This window comes from Salmo trutta, chromosome 38 (genome assembly GCF_901001165.1).
Source record: "Salmo trutta chromosome 38, fSalTru1.1, whole genome shotgun sequence".
NCBI lineage: Eukaryota > Metazoa > Chordata > Actinopteri > Salmoniformes > Salmonidae > Salmo > Salmo trutta.
The window spans coordinates 29,616,696-29,632,839 of NC_042994.1; the positions used below are offsets into that span (position 1 = coordinate 29,616,696).

A 16,144-nucleotide genomic window follows, 5' to 3' on the forward strand; every position below is an offset into this window, starting at 1 on the left:
TCTGTCCACCTCTCTCCTGTCTCCCTCTGTCCACCTCTCTCCTGTCTCCCTCTGTCCACCTCTCTCCTGTCTCCCTCTGTCCACCTCTCTCCTGTCTCCCTCTGTCCACCTCTCTCCTGTCTCCCTCTGTCCACCTCTCTCCTGTCTCCCTCTGTCCACCTCTCTCCTGTCTCCCTCTGTCCACCTCTCTCCTGTCTCCCTCTGTCCACCTCTCTCCTGTCTCCCTCTGTCCACCTCTCTCCTGTCTCCCTCTGTCCTCCTCTCTCCTGTCTCCCTCTGTCCACCTCTCTCCTGTCTCCTCCTCTGTCCACCTCTCTCCTGTCTCCCTCTGTCCACCTCTCTCCTGTCTCCCTCTGTCCACCTCTCTCCTGTCTCCCTCTGTCCACCTCTCTCCTGTCTCCCTCTGTCCACCTCTCTCCTGTCTCCCTCTGTCCACCTCCTCTGTCCACCTCTCTCCTGTCTCCCTCTGTCCACCTCTCTCCTGTCTCCCTCTGTCCACCTCTCTCCTGTCTCCCTCTGTCCACCTCTCTCCTGTCTCCCTCTGTCCTCCTCTCTCCTGTCTCCCTCTGTCCACCTCTCTCCTGTCCTCCTCTCTCCTGTCCTCCTCTCTCCTGTCTCCCTCTGTCCACCTCTCTCCTGTCTCCCTCTGTCCACCTCTCTCCTGTCTCCCTCTGTCCACCTCTCTCCTGTCCTCCTCTCTCCTCTCCTCTCTCCTGTCTCCCTCTGTCCTCCTCTCTCCTGTCTCCCTCTGTCCACCTCTCTCCTGTCCTCCTCTCTCCTGTCCTCCTCTCTCCTGTCTCCCTCTGTCCACCTCTCTCCTGTCCTCCTCTCTCCTGTCTCCCTCTGTCCACCTCTCTCCTGTCTCCCTCTGTCCACCTCTCTCCTGTCTCCCTCTGTCCACCTCTCTCCTGTCTCCCTCTGTCCATCTCTCTCCTGTCCACCTCTCTCCTGTCCTCCTCTCTCCTCTCCTCTCTCCTGTCCTCCTCTCTCCTGTCTCCCTCTGTCCACCTCTCTCCTGTCCTCCTCTCTCCTGTCTCCCTCTGTCCACCTCTCTCCTGTCTCCCTCTGTCCACCTCTCTCCTGTCTCCCTCTGTCCACCTCTCTCCTGTCTCCCTCTGTCCACCTCTCTCCTGTCTCCCTCTGTCCATCTCTCTCCTGTCCTCCTCTCTCCTGTCTCCCTCTGTCCACCTCTCTCCTGTCTCCCTCTGTCCACCTCTCTCCTGTCTCCCTCTGTCCACCTCTCTCCTGTCTCCCTCTGTCCACCTCTCTCCTGTCTCCCTCTGTCCACCTCTCTCCTGTCTCCCTCTGTCCACCTCTCTCCTGTCTCCCTCTGTCCACCTCTCTCCTGTCTCCCTCTGTCCACCTCTCTCCTGTCCTCCTCTCTCCTGTCCTCCTCTCTCCTGTCCTCCTCTCTCCTGTCCTCCTCTCTCCTGTCCTCCTCTCTCCTGTTCTCCTCTCTCCTGTCTCCCTCTGTCCTCCTCTCTCCTGTCTCCCTCTGTCCACCTCTCTCCTGTCTCCCTCTGTCCTCCTCTCTCCTGTCTCCCTCTGTCCTCCTCGCTCCTGTCTCCCTCTGTCCTCCTCGCTCCTGTCTCTCTCCTGTCTACCTCGCTCCTGTCTCTCCTCTGTCCTCCTCGCTCCTGTCTCCCTCTGTCTACCCTCCACCTCTCTCCCACCGTCTCTCTACCCCCCACCTCTCTCCCACCATCTCTCTACCCCCCACCAGGCTGTGAATGCAGGTAAATCTCTGTTCCTGCTCTATGCTTTGAAGAGTTCTCCTCGCCTCACCATCCTCTACCTCTACCTCTTCGACTACTCCGAAACCTTCCTCCCCTTCCTGCACACCTGCTGCCCCGCCCTCTCACGCACCAGCGAGCCAATGGAGGACAGCCTCCTCCTCAACCACCAGGTACCATTGGATGGCTCAACTGTCATGTTAATTGTATTTATTTGATAAATAAAGGTAGGCGTGTCGGTACGACTCCAGCCATAGATGACAACTAGACGTAGGCTACTGTAGATGTTGTCAGTATGGCTGGTCATAGCAACTAGACGTAGGCTTCTGTAGATGTTGTCAGTATGGCTGGTCATAGCAACTAGACGTAGGCTACTGTAGATGTTGTCAGTATGGCTGGTCATAGACAACTAGACGTAGGCTACTGTAGATGTTGTCAGTATGGCTGGTCATAGACAACAAGACGTAGGCTACTGTAGATGTTGTCAGTATGGCTGGTCATAGCAACTAGACGTAGGCTACTGTAGATGTTGTCAGTATGGCTGGTCATAGCAACTAGACGTAGGCTACTGTAGATGTTGTCAGTATGGCTGGTCATAGACAACTAGACGTAGGCTACTGTAGATGTTGTCAGTATGGCTGGTCATAGACAACAAGACGTAGGCTACTGTAGATGTTGTCAGTATGGCTGGTCATAGACAACTAGACGTAGGCTACTGTACATGTTGTCAGTATGGCTGGTCATAGCAACTAGACGTAGGCTACTGTAGATGTTGTCAGTATGGCTGGTCATAGACAACTAGACGTAGGCTACTGTAGATGTTGTCAGTATGGCTGGTCATAGCAACTAGACGTAGGCTACTGTAGATGTTGTCAGTATGGCTGGTCATAGCAACTAGACGTAGGCTACTGTAGATGTTGTCAGTATGGCTGGTCATAGACAACTAGACGTAGGCTACTGTAGATGTTGTCAGTATGGCTGGTCATAGCAACTAGACGTAGGCTACTGTAGATGTTGTCAGTATGGCTGGTCATAGACAACAAGACGTAGGCTACTGTAGATGTTGTCAGTATGGCTGGTCATAGCAACTAGACGTAGGCTACTGTAGATGTTGTCAGTATGGCTGGTCATAGCAACTAGACGTAGGCTACTGTAGATGTTGTCAGTATGGCTGGTCATAGCAACTAGACGTAGGCTACTGTAGATGTTGTCAGTATGGCTGGTCATAGACAACTAGACGTAGGCTACTGTAGATGTTGTCAGTATGGCTGGTCATAGACAACTAGACGTAGGCTACTGTAGATGTTGTCAGTATGGCTGGTCATAGACAACTAGACGTAGGCTACTGTAGATGTTGTCAGTATGGCTGGTCATAGACAACTAGACGTAGGCTACTGTAGATGTTGTCAGTATGGCTGGTCATAGACAACAAGACGTAGGCTACTGTAGATGTTGTCAGTATGGCTGGTCATAGCAACAAGACGTAGGCTACTGTAGATGTTGTCAGTATGGCTGGTCATAGACAACTAGCGTAGGCTACTGTAGATGTTGTCAGTATGGCTGGTCATAGACAACTAGACGTAGGCTACTGTAGATGTTGTCAGTATGGCTGGTCATAGACAACTAGACGTAGGCTACTGTACATGTTGTCAGTATGGCTGGCAATAGACCACAAGACGTAGGCTACTGTACATGTTGTCAGTATGGCTGGCAATAGACCACAAGACGTAGGCTACTGTACATGTTGTCAGTATGGCTGGCAATAGACATCTAGACGTAGGCTACTGTACATGTTGTCAGTATGGCTGGTCATAGCAACTAGACGTAGGCTACTGTAGATGTTGTCAGTATGGCTGGTCATAGACAACTAGACGTAAGCTACTGTAGATGTTGTCAGTATGGCTGGTCATAGACATCTAGACGTAGGCTACTGTAGATGTTGTCAGTATGGCTGGTCATAGACAACTAGACGTAGGCTACTGTAGATGTTGTCAGTATGGCTGGTCATAGCAACTAGACGTAGGCTACTGTAGATGTTGTCAGTATGGCTGGTCATAGCAACTAGACGTAGGCTACTGTACATGTTGTCAGTATGGCTGGTCATAGACCACAAGACGTAGGCTACTGTAGATATTGTCAGTATGGCTGGTCATAGACAACAAGACGTAGGCTACTGTAGATGTTGTCAGTATGGCTGGTCATAGACAACTAGACGTAGGCTACTGTACATGTTGTCAGTATGGCTGGCAATAGACCACAAGACGTAGGCTACTGTACATGTTGTCAGTATGGCTGGCAATAGACATCTAGACGTAGGCTACTGTACATGTTGTCAGTATGGCTGGTCATAGACAACTAGACGTAAGCTACTGTAGATGTTGTCAGTATGGCTGGTCATAGACATCTAGACGTAGGCTACTGTAGATGTTGTCAGTATGGCTGGTCATAGACATCTAGACGTAGGCTACTGTAGATGTTGTCAGTATGGCTGGTCATAGACAACTAGACGTAGGCTACTGTACATGTTGTCAGAATGGCTGGTCATAGCAACTAGACGTAGGCTACTGTACATGTTGTCAGTATGGGTGGTCATAGAAAACTAGACGTAGGCTACTGTAGATGTTGTCAGTATGGCTGGTCATAGACAACAAGACGTAGACTACTGTAGATGTTGTCAGTATGGCTGGTCATAGCAACTAGACGTAGGCTACTGTAGATGTTGTCAGTATGGCTGGTCATAGCAACTAGACGTAGGCTACTGTAGATATTGTCAGTATGGCTGGTCATAGACAACAAGACGTAGGCTACTGTAGATGTTGTCAGTATGGCTGGTCATAGACAACTAGACGTAGGCTACTGTACATGTTGTCAGTATGGCTGGCAATAGACCACAAGACGTAGGCTACTGTACATGTTGTCAGTATGGCTGGTCATAGACAACAAGACGTAGGCTACTGTAGATGTTGTCAGTATGGCTGGTCATAGACAACTAGACGTAGACTACTGTACATGTTGTCAGTATGGCTGGCAATAGACCACAAGACGTAGGCTACTGTACATGTTGTCAGTATGGCTGGTCATAGCAACTAGACGTAGGCTACTGTACATGTTGTCAGTATGGCTGGTCATAGCAACTAGACGTAGGCTACTGTACATGTTGTCAGTATGGGTGGTCATAGACAACAAGACGTAGGCTACTGTACATGTTGTCTGGTCATACTGACGATATTGGTATATCTCCCCCTCTCCCTCCAGGTACACCCCAGCTGGCGCCAGTGGGCGGAGTTCCTAGTTAAGTACCTCCTCCTTCCGTACCAGCTGATCGCTGAGTTTGCCTGGGATTGGCTGTCGGTTCACTACTGGACCTCACGGTTCATCATCGTCAACGCCATGCTACTGTCTGTCCTGGAGGGCTGTGTTCTGTGGAGGTTCTATAACCGAGCTGAGATCAGGTACCGTGTGTGTTTCTCTCTATCTATCACTGTCACACCAACTTTCTCCCTCTCATCCTTTACCCTGAATTACCTACCCCTCTTTCTGTCCCTCTCTCACACTCATCCCTTCCTCTCCCCCATCTCATCCCTCACTACCCCCCCTCTCTCTCAATCTCATCCCTCACTACCCCCTCTCGCTCCATCTCATCCCTCACTATCCCTCCCTCTTTCTGTCCCTCTCTCACACTCATCCCTTCCTCTCCCCCATCTCATCCCTCACTACCCCCCTCTCTCTCAATCTCATCCCTCACTACCCCCTCTCGCTCCATCTCATCCCTCACTATCCCTCTCTCGCTCATCTCATCCCTCACTATCCCTCTCTCGCTCATCTCATCCCTCACTATCCCTCTCTCTCTCATCTCATCGCTCACTATCCCTCTCTCTCTCATCTCATCCCTCACTATCCCCCTCTCGCTCCATCTCATCCCTCACTACCCTCTCTCTCTCTCTCTTCTCTCTCTCTCCATCTCATCCCTCACTACCTCTCTCTCTCTCTTCTCCAATCATCCCTCACTACCCCTCTCTCTCTCTCTCCCTCTCCCCTCACCCCCCCTCTCTCTCTCTCTCTCTCTCTCTCTCTCTCTCTCCATCTCATCCCTCACTACCCCTCTCTCTCTCTCTCTCCATCTCATCCCTCACTACCCCTCTCTCTCTCTCTCTCTCTTTCTCCATCTCATCCCACACTAACCCTCTCTCTCTCTCTCTCTCTCTCTCCATCTCATCCCTCACTACCCCCCCTCTCTCTCTCTCTCTCTCCATCTCATCCCTCACTACCCTCTCTCTCTCTCTCTCTCTCCATCTCATCCCTCACTACCCCTCTCTCTCTCTCTCTCCCCATCTCATCTCCTCCCAACCCTCTCTCTCTCTCTCTCCTTCATCCCTCACTACCCCTCTCTCTCTCTCTCTCCATCTCATCCCTCACTAACCCTCTCTCTCTCTCTCCATCTCATCCCTCACTACCCCTCTCTCTCTCTCTCCCTCTCATCCTCACTACCCCTCTCTCTCTCTCTCAATCTATCCCACTACCCCTCTCTCTCTCTCTCTCCATCTCATCACTCACTACCCCCTCTCTCTCTCTCTCTCCATCTCATCCCTCACTACCCCCTCTCTCTCTCTCTCTCTCTCTCCAATATCATCCCTCACTACCCCTCTCTATCTCTCTCCTCCATCCCTCACTACACCCCTCTCTCTCTCTCCATCTCATCCCTCACTACCCTCTCTCTCTCTCTCTCTCTCTCCATCTCATCCCTCACTACCCCTCTCTCTCTCTCTCTCTCTCTCCATCTCATCCCTCACTAACCCTCTCTCTCTCTCTCCATCTCATCCCTCACTAACCCTCTCTCTCTCTCTCTCCATCTCATCCCTCACTAACCCTCTCTCTCTCTCTCCATCTCATCCCTCACTAACCCTCTCTCTCTCTCTCTCCATCTCATCCTCACTAACCCTCTCTCTCTCTCTCTCTCCATCTCATCCCTCACTAACCCTCTCTCTCTCTCTCCATCTCATCCCTCACTACCCCTCTCTCTCTCTCTCTCCATCTCATCCCTCACTACCCCTCTCTCTCTCTCTCTCCATCTCATCCCTCACTACCCCTCTCTCTCTCTCTCTCTCCATCTCATCCCTCACTACCCCTCTCTCTCTCTCTCTCCATCTCATCCCTCACTACCCTCTCTCTCTCTCTCTCTCCATCTCATCCCTCACTACCCCTCTCTCTCTCTCTCTCGCATCTATCCCTCACTGACCCCCTCTCTCTCTCTCTCTCTCCCTCTCATCCCCCCTCACTACCCCTCTCTCTCTCTCTCTCTCCCATCTCATCCCTCACTACCCCTCTCTCTCTCTCTCTCTCTCCATCTCATCCCTCACTACCCCTCTCTCTCTCTCTCTCTCCATCTCATCCCTCACTACCCCTCTCTCTCTCTCTCTCTCCATCTCATCCCTCACTACCCCTCTCTCTCTCTCTCTCTCCCATCTCATCCCTCACTACCCCTCTCTCTCTCTCTTCCTCTCCATCTCATCCCTCACTACCCCCCTCTCTCGCTCTCTCTCTCTCTCTCCATCTCATCCCTCACTACCCCCCTCTCTCTCTCTCTCTCCATCTCATCCCCTCACTACCCCTCTCTCTCTCTCTCTCTCCATCTCATCCCTCACTACCCCTCTCTCTCTCTCTCTCTCTCTCTCCATCTCATCCCTCACTACCCCTCTCTCTCTCTCTCTCTCTCCATCTCATCCCTCACTACCCCTCTCTCTCCCCCCTTATCTCATCCCTCACTACCCCTCTCTCTCCCCCCTCATCCCTCACTACCCCTCTCTCTCCCCCCTCATCCCTCACTACCCCTCTCTCTCCCCCCCTCATCCCTCACTACCCCTCTCTCTCCCCCCTCCCTCATCCCTCACTACCCCTCTCTCTCTCTCCCCTCATCTCATCCCTCACTACCCCTCTCTCTATCTCATCCCTCACTACCCCTCTCTCTCTCTCTCATCCCTCACTACCCCTCTCTCTCCATCTCATCCCTCACTACCCCTCTCTCTCCCCCCTCATCTCATCCCTCACTACCCCTCTCTCTCCCTCCATCTCATCCCTCACTACCTCTCTCTCTCCCCCCATCTCATCCCTCACTACCCCTCTCTCCACCATCTCTGCATAGTTTGTTGTTTAATGTAATGAACTAAAGTCTCCTCTCCCCTCCAGGAGTCTCCCTCAGAAGATGTGGGGTCACTTGTGGAGGATGTCCTCCCAGGGTTTTGCCTTCGCCCTGTTCTGGCCGGTGATCCCTCAGTTTGTGTGTAATTGTCTGTTCTACTGGGCTCTGTATTTCAACCCCATCATCAACATAGACCTGGTGGTGCAGCAGCTAATGCATCCTGACACACAAGGGCCGTGAAGGACTGACCTGTTCCCTACGTAGTGCACTACTTTTGACCAGTGCCCCTATGGGTAGTGCACTATATAGGGAACAGGTACGTAAGAGCCGTGAGTGAGGAGGTACCGTTTAAACACAGGATGTGTCTTTTTAATGGCTCCCTATTCCCTTTATAGTGCACTATTCCATAGGGACTCTGGTCAAAAGTAGTGCACTATGTAGGGAATAGGGTGCCAAGTGCCATAAATGAGGAGATACTATGGCCTGCCTCCCAAATGGCTCCCTATGGGGCCCACTGTAAAGGGAATAGGATGCCAGCGTAGCCCACAGTATCATAGCAACAGGATGATTGCCAGCGTAGCCCACAGTATCATAGCAACAGGATAGATGCCAGCGTAGCCCACAGTATCATAGCAACAGGATGGATACAAGCGTAGCCCACAGTATCATAGCAACAGGATGGATGCCAGCGTAGCCCACAGTATCATAGCAACAGGATGGATGCCAGCGTAGCCCACAGTATCATAGCAACAGGATGGATACAAGCGTAGCCCACAGTATCATAGCAACAGGAAGGATGCCAGCGTAGCCCACAGTATCATAGCAACAGGATGGATGCCAGCGTAGCCCACAGTATCATAGCAACAGGATGGATGCCAGCGTAGCCCACACTATCATAGCAACAGGATAGATGCCAGCGTAGCCCACAGTATCATAGCAACAGGATAGATGCCAGCGTAGCCCACAGTATCATAGCAACAGGATAGATGCCAGCGTAGCCCACAGTATCATAGCAACAGGATAGATGCCAGCGTAGCCCACAGTATCATAGCAACAGGATAGATGCCAGCGTAGCCCACAGTATCATAGTAACAGGATAGATGCCAGCGTAGCCCACAGTATCATAGCAACAGGATAGATGCCAGCGTAGCCCACAGTATCATAGTAACAGGATGGATGCCAGCGTAGCCCACAGTATCATAGCAACAGGATAGATGCCAGCCTAGCCCACAGTATCATAGTAACAGGATAGATGCCAGCGTAGCCCACAGTATCATAGTAACAGGATGGATGCCAGCGTAGCCCACAGTATCATAGCGACAGGATGGATGCCAGCGTAGCCCACAGTATCATAGTAACAGGCAGCCATCTGTGAGCCAGACAACCCAATGTCTTAATATGTCTGTGTCTCAAAAGGCTCACTATTCCCTATATAGTGCACTACTTTTGACCAGGGTCCGTAGGAAGCCCCATAGGGCTCTGGTCAACAGCAGTGCACTATATAGGGAATGGGTTACCATTGGGGATATAGACCAAGTTCTATATAATATTGGATGGTTTCTCCTAATGTCTTAATTAAAATGGTATATTTAAGCAATAAGGCAATAAGGCACAGCTAATTACTAGAATCAGGTGTGCTAGATTAGGGTTGGCATGAACCTACAGGACGGTATCTCTCCAGGAACAGAGTTGGCGATAAAACCTACAGGATGGTAGCTCTCCAGGAACAGGGTTGGAGATAAAACCTACAGGATGGTAGCTCTCCAGGAACAGGGTTGGAGATAAAACCTACAGGATGGTAGCTCTCCAGGAACAGGGTTGGAGATAAAACCTACAGGATGGTAGCTCTCCAGGAACAGGGTTGGAGAGCCCTGCCCTATTCACACAGCGTGTCAGAGTTGGAGTACTGATCTAGAATCAGATTCCCTCCTCCTCCATATAATCTCATTCATTATGATCTAAATGATGTTCTAGAATCAGATTCCCTCCTCCTCCATATAATCTCATTCATTATGATCTAAATGATGTTCTAGAATCAGATTCCCTCCCCGTCCATAAAATCTCATTCATTATAATCTAAATGATGATCCATAATCATATTGATTGATCTCAAAACTGATCCTAGATCAGCACTCCAACTCTGAGAACCTTAGTGAATACGGGCCCAGGTTCTTGTTAGTTTTATTCTGTCTGCGTTCCGAATGGCACCCTGTCCTATTCCCTATATAGTGCAGTGTGCACTATATTGACCAGAACGTCTGGTCAAAAGTAGTGCACTACGTAGGGAATAGGGTGCCACTTCATTCTGTTTCCATGGTGATGTGGAGCTAGCTCAGCTTGTCTTGTTGGAAGGCAACACATATAATGCCTTTTTTTTTTTTTACAAGGAGTTACCTTAAAAAAAAGGAGTTACGCACATGAGTTTCAGATGGTAATAGTAAATAATAACAATTTCTACTTCCTGCATTCAGAAAGAGTTTAAACATGGCGATATCCAACTGTTGTCATTTTCAATTTAAGGAAATCACCTGTTTGAGTGTTCGTCCCAAATGGCAACCTCTTCCCTATGTAGTGCACTACTTTTGACCAAGGCCTAGAGGGTAAGCCATAGGGCTTTGGTCAAAAATAGTGCACTACATAGGGAAGAGGGTGCCATTTGGGATGAACACTAGGACAGGTGAGACTCCATTGTTTAACATAAAAGGGCTATCGCTTCATTGGTCCCTCTCATGTAACCAATGGCCTGAAGGATGTTTTATGTTTGTATGTGACAAAATGTTAAAATGTCGTTTTAAATTGTCACTTTGTTTAATTGTTCATGAATAGGTTCATTTTTTGGCGGTATTCTGTCTTACCTGTCCTGCGGTTGGTTGTTTCTAATTGCGTAGATTGAATTATTAAATGTCTTTTTTAATTTTTATTCTGATTTATTTTTTTCATTTAGAGGAATTCCACCACTTTTCCATAAGTAGTGGTCTATATAGGGGCGGCAGGTAGCCTAGTGGTTAGTGTTGGGCCAGTAACCGAAAGGTTGCTAGATCGAATCCCTGAGCTGACAAGGTAAAATTCTGTCGTTCTGCCCCTGAACAAGGCAGTTAACCCACTGTTCCTAGGCCGTCATTGTAAATAAGAATTTGTTCTTAACTGACTTGCCTGGTTAAATATAAGGGATACCATTCAGGACAAACTAAGTTGTATACTGGAGATGATGAATGAGGTTGAACAGTGGTGGAATGTCCCTTTAAATGAAACTGGTAGTACTACTTCTGGTGCACTGTGATTCCCTCTGATGAGTTACCAGGGTTAGGAACACAAGCATTTTGCTACACCTGCAATAACATCTGCTAAATATGTGTATGTGACAAACAAAATTTGATTTGACTGTGATTCCCTCTGAAGCATTACCTGGGTTGTTCTGGTTTCTCCAAAAAATGAAGACTTAGCAAACAAACAAATTAATAAAATACTTGTTTTTTTTAAAATTTATTTTTAGAATGTGATGAAACTTTGTGTTTGTTCCAAAGATTTGTCCTACAGATGAAATGAGAGAATGTATTTTTCTTTTAGGCCTACAGATGAAATCACGCCATTAGATTCTAACATGCACACGCCAACAATTTGATGGCTTTGTTTTGGAGCAATGCCGTCATATTGCTGTGGGATTCTAACACACACACGCCATTAGAATAATGTCCTTACTATTTTCTTTGTACATTGAAAATGTCAGTCTACAACCTGTTTATAGAGCTGCTGTTTGAGTCCTCAGTCATGGACTTACTGGTACACCCCCACCAGGTCTGTCATGGTGATATAATCAGACCCATGAATCACATGGGCAGTGGGTACAGTCAAGTACTGTAGGTCTTTATTATACACACACCACTAGCCAGGACAAACCTGAGAAAACACTAGTCTCTCTCTCACACACACACTGTGTAACAGCATCAGTGACGGGGACAGGTGGGCTGTTCGTATCCACACAGGAAGTCAGGCCAGACAGAGTATTTAGGGATGAAGGGAGCTCTCCTCAGACACCTGGCCGCCTCCCGGTCACACCTGCACAGAATCTTGTCACACCTGTCCTTGAGAGACTCTAGAACCACCGGACAGAACAGACAGGGTGGAATTTAGAACTCTTAGAATGCAATAGGACTAAATAGAATACAATAGAACTGTACTTTTTCACATTATCGATGGAAAATTGCCCCTTGGCTTCAGACCTGGAAATACAGCTTGTATCCACAGTTGTTACCACAACCACAAAGTCAATATTGGCTATATCATAAATGTGCTTTTAGCTTTTCATTTAAGGTTGGGCATAATGATGAACCACTATCCCAGAGAGTGCTTAGGCGTACAGAAATAGTGTTGCATTATGGGATGTGTACTTCATACCGCAGTTAGACATCTTGTTCTCACAGGTCCACTGGTACTTGTCTGTCTTGGTCTGACAACCCAGATCCTCAGCCTTCCCATAGCAACAGTCATGCTTGTGACAGCACCTTGTGGACAGAAAACAACACAATCATGTTGTTGATGGGAGTTAACTCTGGTATAATGTATAAAGCACTTTGAGCAATTGGAGAAATGATGTAAATCCAGTCTGCTATACAATCCATTATGTGAGGACAATGGCTTTGGGTTGTGTTCTCTTCATCCTCGGACTATGTAGTAGCTCATCAACAAAGCAGAATTCAGTCCATATTTTTCCTCTTGACTATGTAGTATCTCATCAACAAAGCAGAATTCAGCATATTTTTCCAAGCTCAAAATGGAGGGTCTGAGAAACTAGCTGTTGGCCATGGGATAGGAGACAGCAGGGCCGGATCTAGCCTTTTGGGGGTCCTAACCCAAGATTTGGTAAACTATTAGGCAAACTATTAGAATTTTAGCAACCAGAAAATGGCTGAGCGATTTCTACATATTGCACCTTTAATGATATGTGAGTGTGACTAACAAAATCAATTGGGGCCCACTGGAGGTTAGGCCCCCTGGGCACGTGCCCTGAATGCCCAGCCGGTATTTGGCCATGATTCCTACAAGTTTAGATTACTGGCTAGACTAATTTACCAATCTGAAAATTGTTAGCTGACATCGGCTATTGAGTGTCTGTCAGTGACTGACATAACAAGAGAAAACCTTCTGATGTATCACAAAATCTCGAACTGCACACCTATTCTAACTCTCAACAGGAAGTTGAGACACCGACTGAGTTCCTAAAATAAAATACAAATATATATGTCTTTTTTTGGGGTGGGGCCAAAAGCCACCACTTATGTTGCTTATGCCTGGAACCGGCCCTGGCAGACAGACACCACATTACAGCATGAAATTACTGTTTGTAGATATTCATGGTCTGTGGATGGATTTAGAAATCAGAGTTGGTGCCAACAGGGTCTGTGCCAAGCCACAGCTGTATTTACATCAGGGATAAGTGCTGAGACCTAGGAGACTTTGGACCAGGGCCAACCAGTCCTTGTCCAGTAGTAGCTGTGTGTGTGTGTGATGGTACTCACCAGTCAGCCTTGTCTCGGGGCCATCCCTGGCCTCCCAGCCCGCAGTAACATCCATACATGATGTAAGCCACCGCCGACCTCCCAGTGCTGCATTTAACGACGCCCGCCAAGTCCAACAAGCCCCGCTTGTCCCGCCGCCGCCATCGCTCTGGTAACGGTGAGGTGACGGTCGGTGTTGTCGCTAACTCAGTCCCTTCATAAGATCTGGTTATCCCGTCGATAACATGCTCTAAATTTAGATTGTAATAGGTATTGTTAAATAAACGGTTGATGTATTAACTATAACCGCTGTGAGTGTGTGTATACAGAGACAAACACACACAGGCTACAGTGTACAACAAACTAAATTGATGTACAATTTGACGGCTTTGTTTTGGAGAAATGTTCTCATATTGCTGTAGGATTCTAACACGCACACGTCAACTTTCCCCTGCTCTGTAGGCTGTCCTATATAGACCAGACAACAGTCTGCTGTACAATGCAGGAACACCACTGTGGGATTCACCTGTATGACAAATACATATATAAAACTGTTTTGTGTCGAAAAGGATGAAAATCCCTTTTATTGACAGCCTATAGCCTTCAGCCCGTTGGGCATGTGTGCACCTACTCCAATTTACGCACAGCTTTTTTGCTTTTCTGAAAATAACCACGCAATACAATTTGACATCAATGCTGCTGTTTAGATACAATTGTGTAAAACTACTTTTGTGAAAGTGACAGAGAACAGAACACTTACCCGAGAACAGCAGCAAAGCGAGGTATAAAGCAGACATCTCCATGCAAACCACGAGCCTAGTAATGGTCTTCTGTTCTAGAACGCGTCAGTTTAGGACCGCGTTTCCCAAACTAGGGGTCGCGACTCCATGTGAGGTCGCCTGATATGAACATGGGGTTGCGGGAGCAGTGGCGACCATCATTCAGTTTTGATCCCCACATTTTTAGCACTTTTTTTTTAATGAATGACAAATCACGTTATATGTACGGTAGCTTTTGATTTGACTGATCATGTCAATATCTTTCAAAATATTAGCTAGCAGTCATCATCATGACAATCGACAATCTGCTGGCAAATCCTTTTTAATCCTTGTCATATGAAGAGAAATAATGAAGAGAAATTATCGGCCATTGGACATAAAGATTACACAACAAGCTGGAAATCGCAAATTCAACAATGAATCGTTTGGAAGGAGTAAGTGGCTAACTGCAAGCATTGCAAAGCAACCACGAACGTTAGCCTGCTATTCAATGGAGTGGCTGTAGGTTTTTTTCAGAGTTCCCACCATAAATCCAGAGAATGCCAGACTTTGATGACAGAATTTACCCACAAAGGACCGCTGGGCCACCTTCCCAAGGTAAGGTGTTGGGACAGCTTTACGTAGGCCCTAACAGTGTGTGGGCGCTGTTTGTCACCGTTATAGTGCTGTGTAGTGGCTTTGCTGGCATGCATCCCACATTTATTTTGTTTTTCCTACTAAGATTTACATGCTGAAATCGCCACTGTGCGGGAGAATTGACAAAATCCTGAAGAAAAAAAGGTATATACAGTAGGTACAATAAATAGCATACAATATAATATTGTATTTCAAAATCACTGTAATGTGATTAACCTTAAAAATCTAAATGAACATTTTTCAAATCTAAAAAAATCTAATGAAACCAGAGAGCGCCCTTAGATCATGGGAAAAGGCCAAAGGCCGCACTTGACGGTTGCACTTTAACTCGTTCCCACAGTGAATGGCTAAGCCCACAATGCGATGAAACCACAACACTAGTCATATTTGATATTGACTTTGATATTACCGGTCGCAATTGATATGGCGAAAACAATTTGTGGTGAGGCAGAGTCACAGAAACTCACACCAATACCTTTTTCAGATAACATTGCTAAACGAAGTATTTATGTTCTGACTGAACGAATCAAAAACTCCCCAGTTGATGCTGTCCAAATGGCCGTTAGCTGTGAGGACCTAGATGCCCATGCTTTTGCTCGCTATACATGTCAGGAGATGCTATTTTCGATGACATATTGTTATGTTTCACGATTCCAGAGCATGAATTGAAGAAAAACAGTTTCCATATAGGATCGAATCGTGGGCATTTGCACAGATGGTGCTACATCTATGGTGGGACGGCGGGCAGGCCTCTGCACTCTAGTTACCAGTGTGTCTCCCTCTGTCATATGGACGCATTGTATGATACAATGAGAGCAACAGGCTTGAAAAAGTGCTGAGCACAGAACCCGGAGATGTACTGCAGCAGGTAACTTCGATTGTAAACAATGTACATCAAACCATATCCAATAAGCTGCCCTCTCCCTCTGAGCATTAATGACGCGTTCAAAACAACTGTGAACTCGGAAATCTCTGACTTCAGTGCGTTCAAGACAACTGAGAACTAAGAAAGAAACGAATTCCGACGGGAAAATCGTTTTGAACGGTCATCCAACTCGGAATTCCAACATCTTTCTAGGGCTCCGAGCTCCGAGTTTTTCGACCTGAAGATCACTGACGTCATGATTTGACCTCGTATTTTTCCGAGTTCCCAGTTGTCTTGAAAGCACCATAAAACGTATGATAGGATACCCTTTGCCAGCTCATATATGTGTGAAGCTGGATTCAGTGCTCTCCTCTGCATTAAACACAATATCGATCCAGGTTGATCCTGACTTTGAGAAGTTTCGAGGCGACATACATCAAGCACACCCATCTCATTAGCGGTGGTGAGATATACATTATGTCAGACTAATTTGCAATTGA

The 16,144-nt window shown here is 47.6% G+C and overlaps 2 protein-coding genes across 3 annotated transcripts in view; one reads left to right on the top strand and one right to left on the bottom strand.

The window, feature by feature from the left end:
- Nucleotides 1-9,110, top strand: part of LOC115178643 (bifunctional apoptosis regulator) — a 23,890-nt gene extending 14,780 nt beyond the window's left edge. For both annotated transcript variants that reach the window (XM_029739896.1, XM_029739895.1), the window contains exons 7-9: nucleotides 1,724-1,906; nucleotides 4,989-5,185; nucleotides 7,917-9,110. In XM_029739896.1, the coding sequence (XP_029595756.1) occupies nucleotides 1,724-1,906; nucleotides 4,989-5,185; nucleotides 7,917-8,109 (573 nt within the window). In that variant the 3' untranslated portion in view covers nucleotides 8,110-9,110. The remainder of the gene's footprint in view (nucleotides 1-1,723; nucleotides 1,907-4,988; nucleotides 5,186-7,916) is intronic.
- A 2,239-nt stretch (nucleotides 9,111-11,349) lies between these two features.
- Nucleotides 11,350-14,214, bottom strand: LOC115178644 (phospholipase A2). The gene is made up of 4 exons (XM_029739898.1): nucleotides 14,125-14,214; nucleotides 13,386-13,614; nucleotides 12,265-12,371; nucleotides 11,350-11,962 (listed from the first exon to the last, which is right to left on the bottom strand). Exons 1-4 carry the CDS (start codon nucleotides 14,165-14,167, stop codon nucleotides 11,814-11,816), a joined length of 528 nt encoding a protein of 175 aa, XP_029595758.1. The 5' UTR covers nucleotides 14,168-14,214; the 3' UTR covers nucleotides 11,350-11,813.
- Between the last annotated feature and the right edge of the window lie 1,930 nt (nucleotides 14,215-16,144).

What these genes read in the sequence shown, in the direction of transcription:
- LOC115178644 (XM_029739898.1), bottom strand. Translation starts at nt 14,167, where the DNA reads ATGGAGATGTCTGCTTTATACCTCGCTTTGCTGCTGTTCTCGG. An exon ending in CCCCGAGACAAGGCTGACTG is followed by an intron (nt 12,372 to 13,385) that starts GTGAGTACCATC and finishes TCTGTCCACAAG; the next exon opens with GTGCTGTCACAAGCATGACT. An exon ending in GAACAAGATGTCTAACTGCG is followed by an intron (nt 11,963 to 12,264) that starts GTATGAAGTACA and finishes CGGTGGTTCTAG; the next exon opens with AGTCTCTCAAGGACAGGTGT.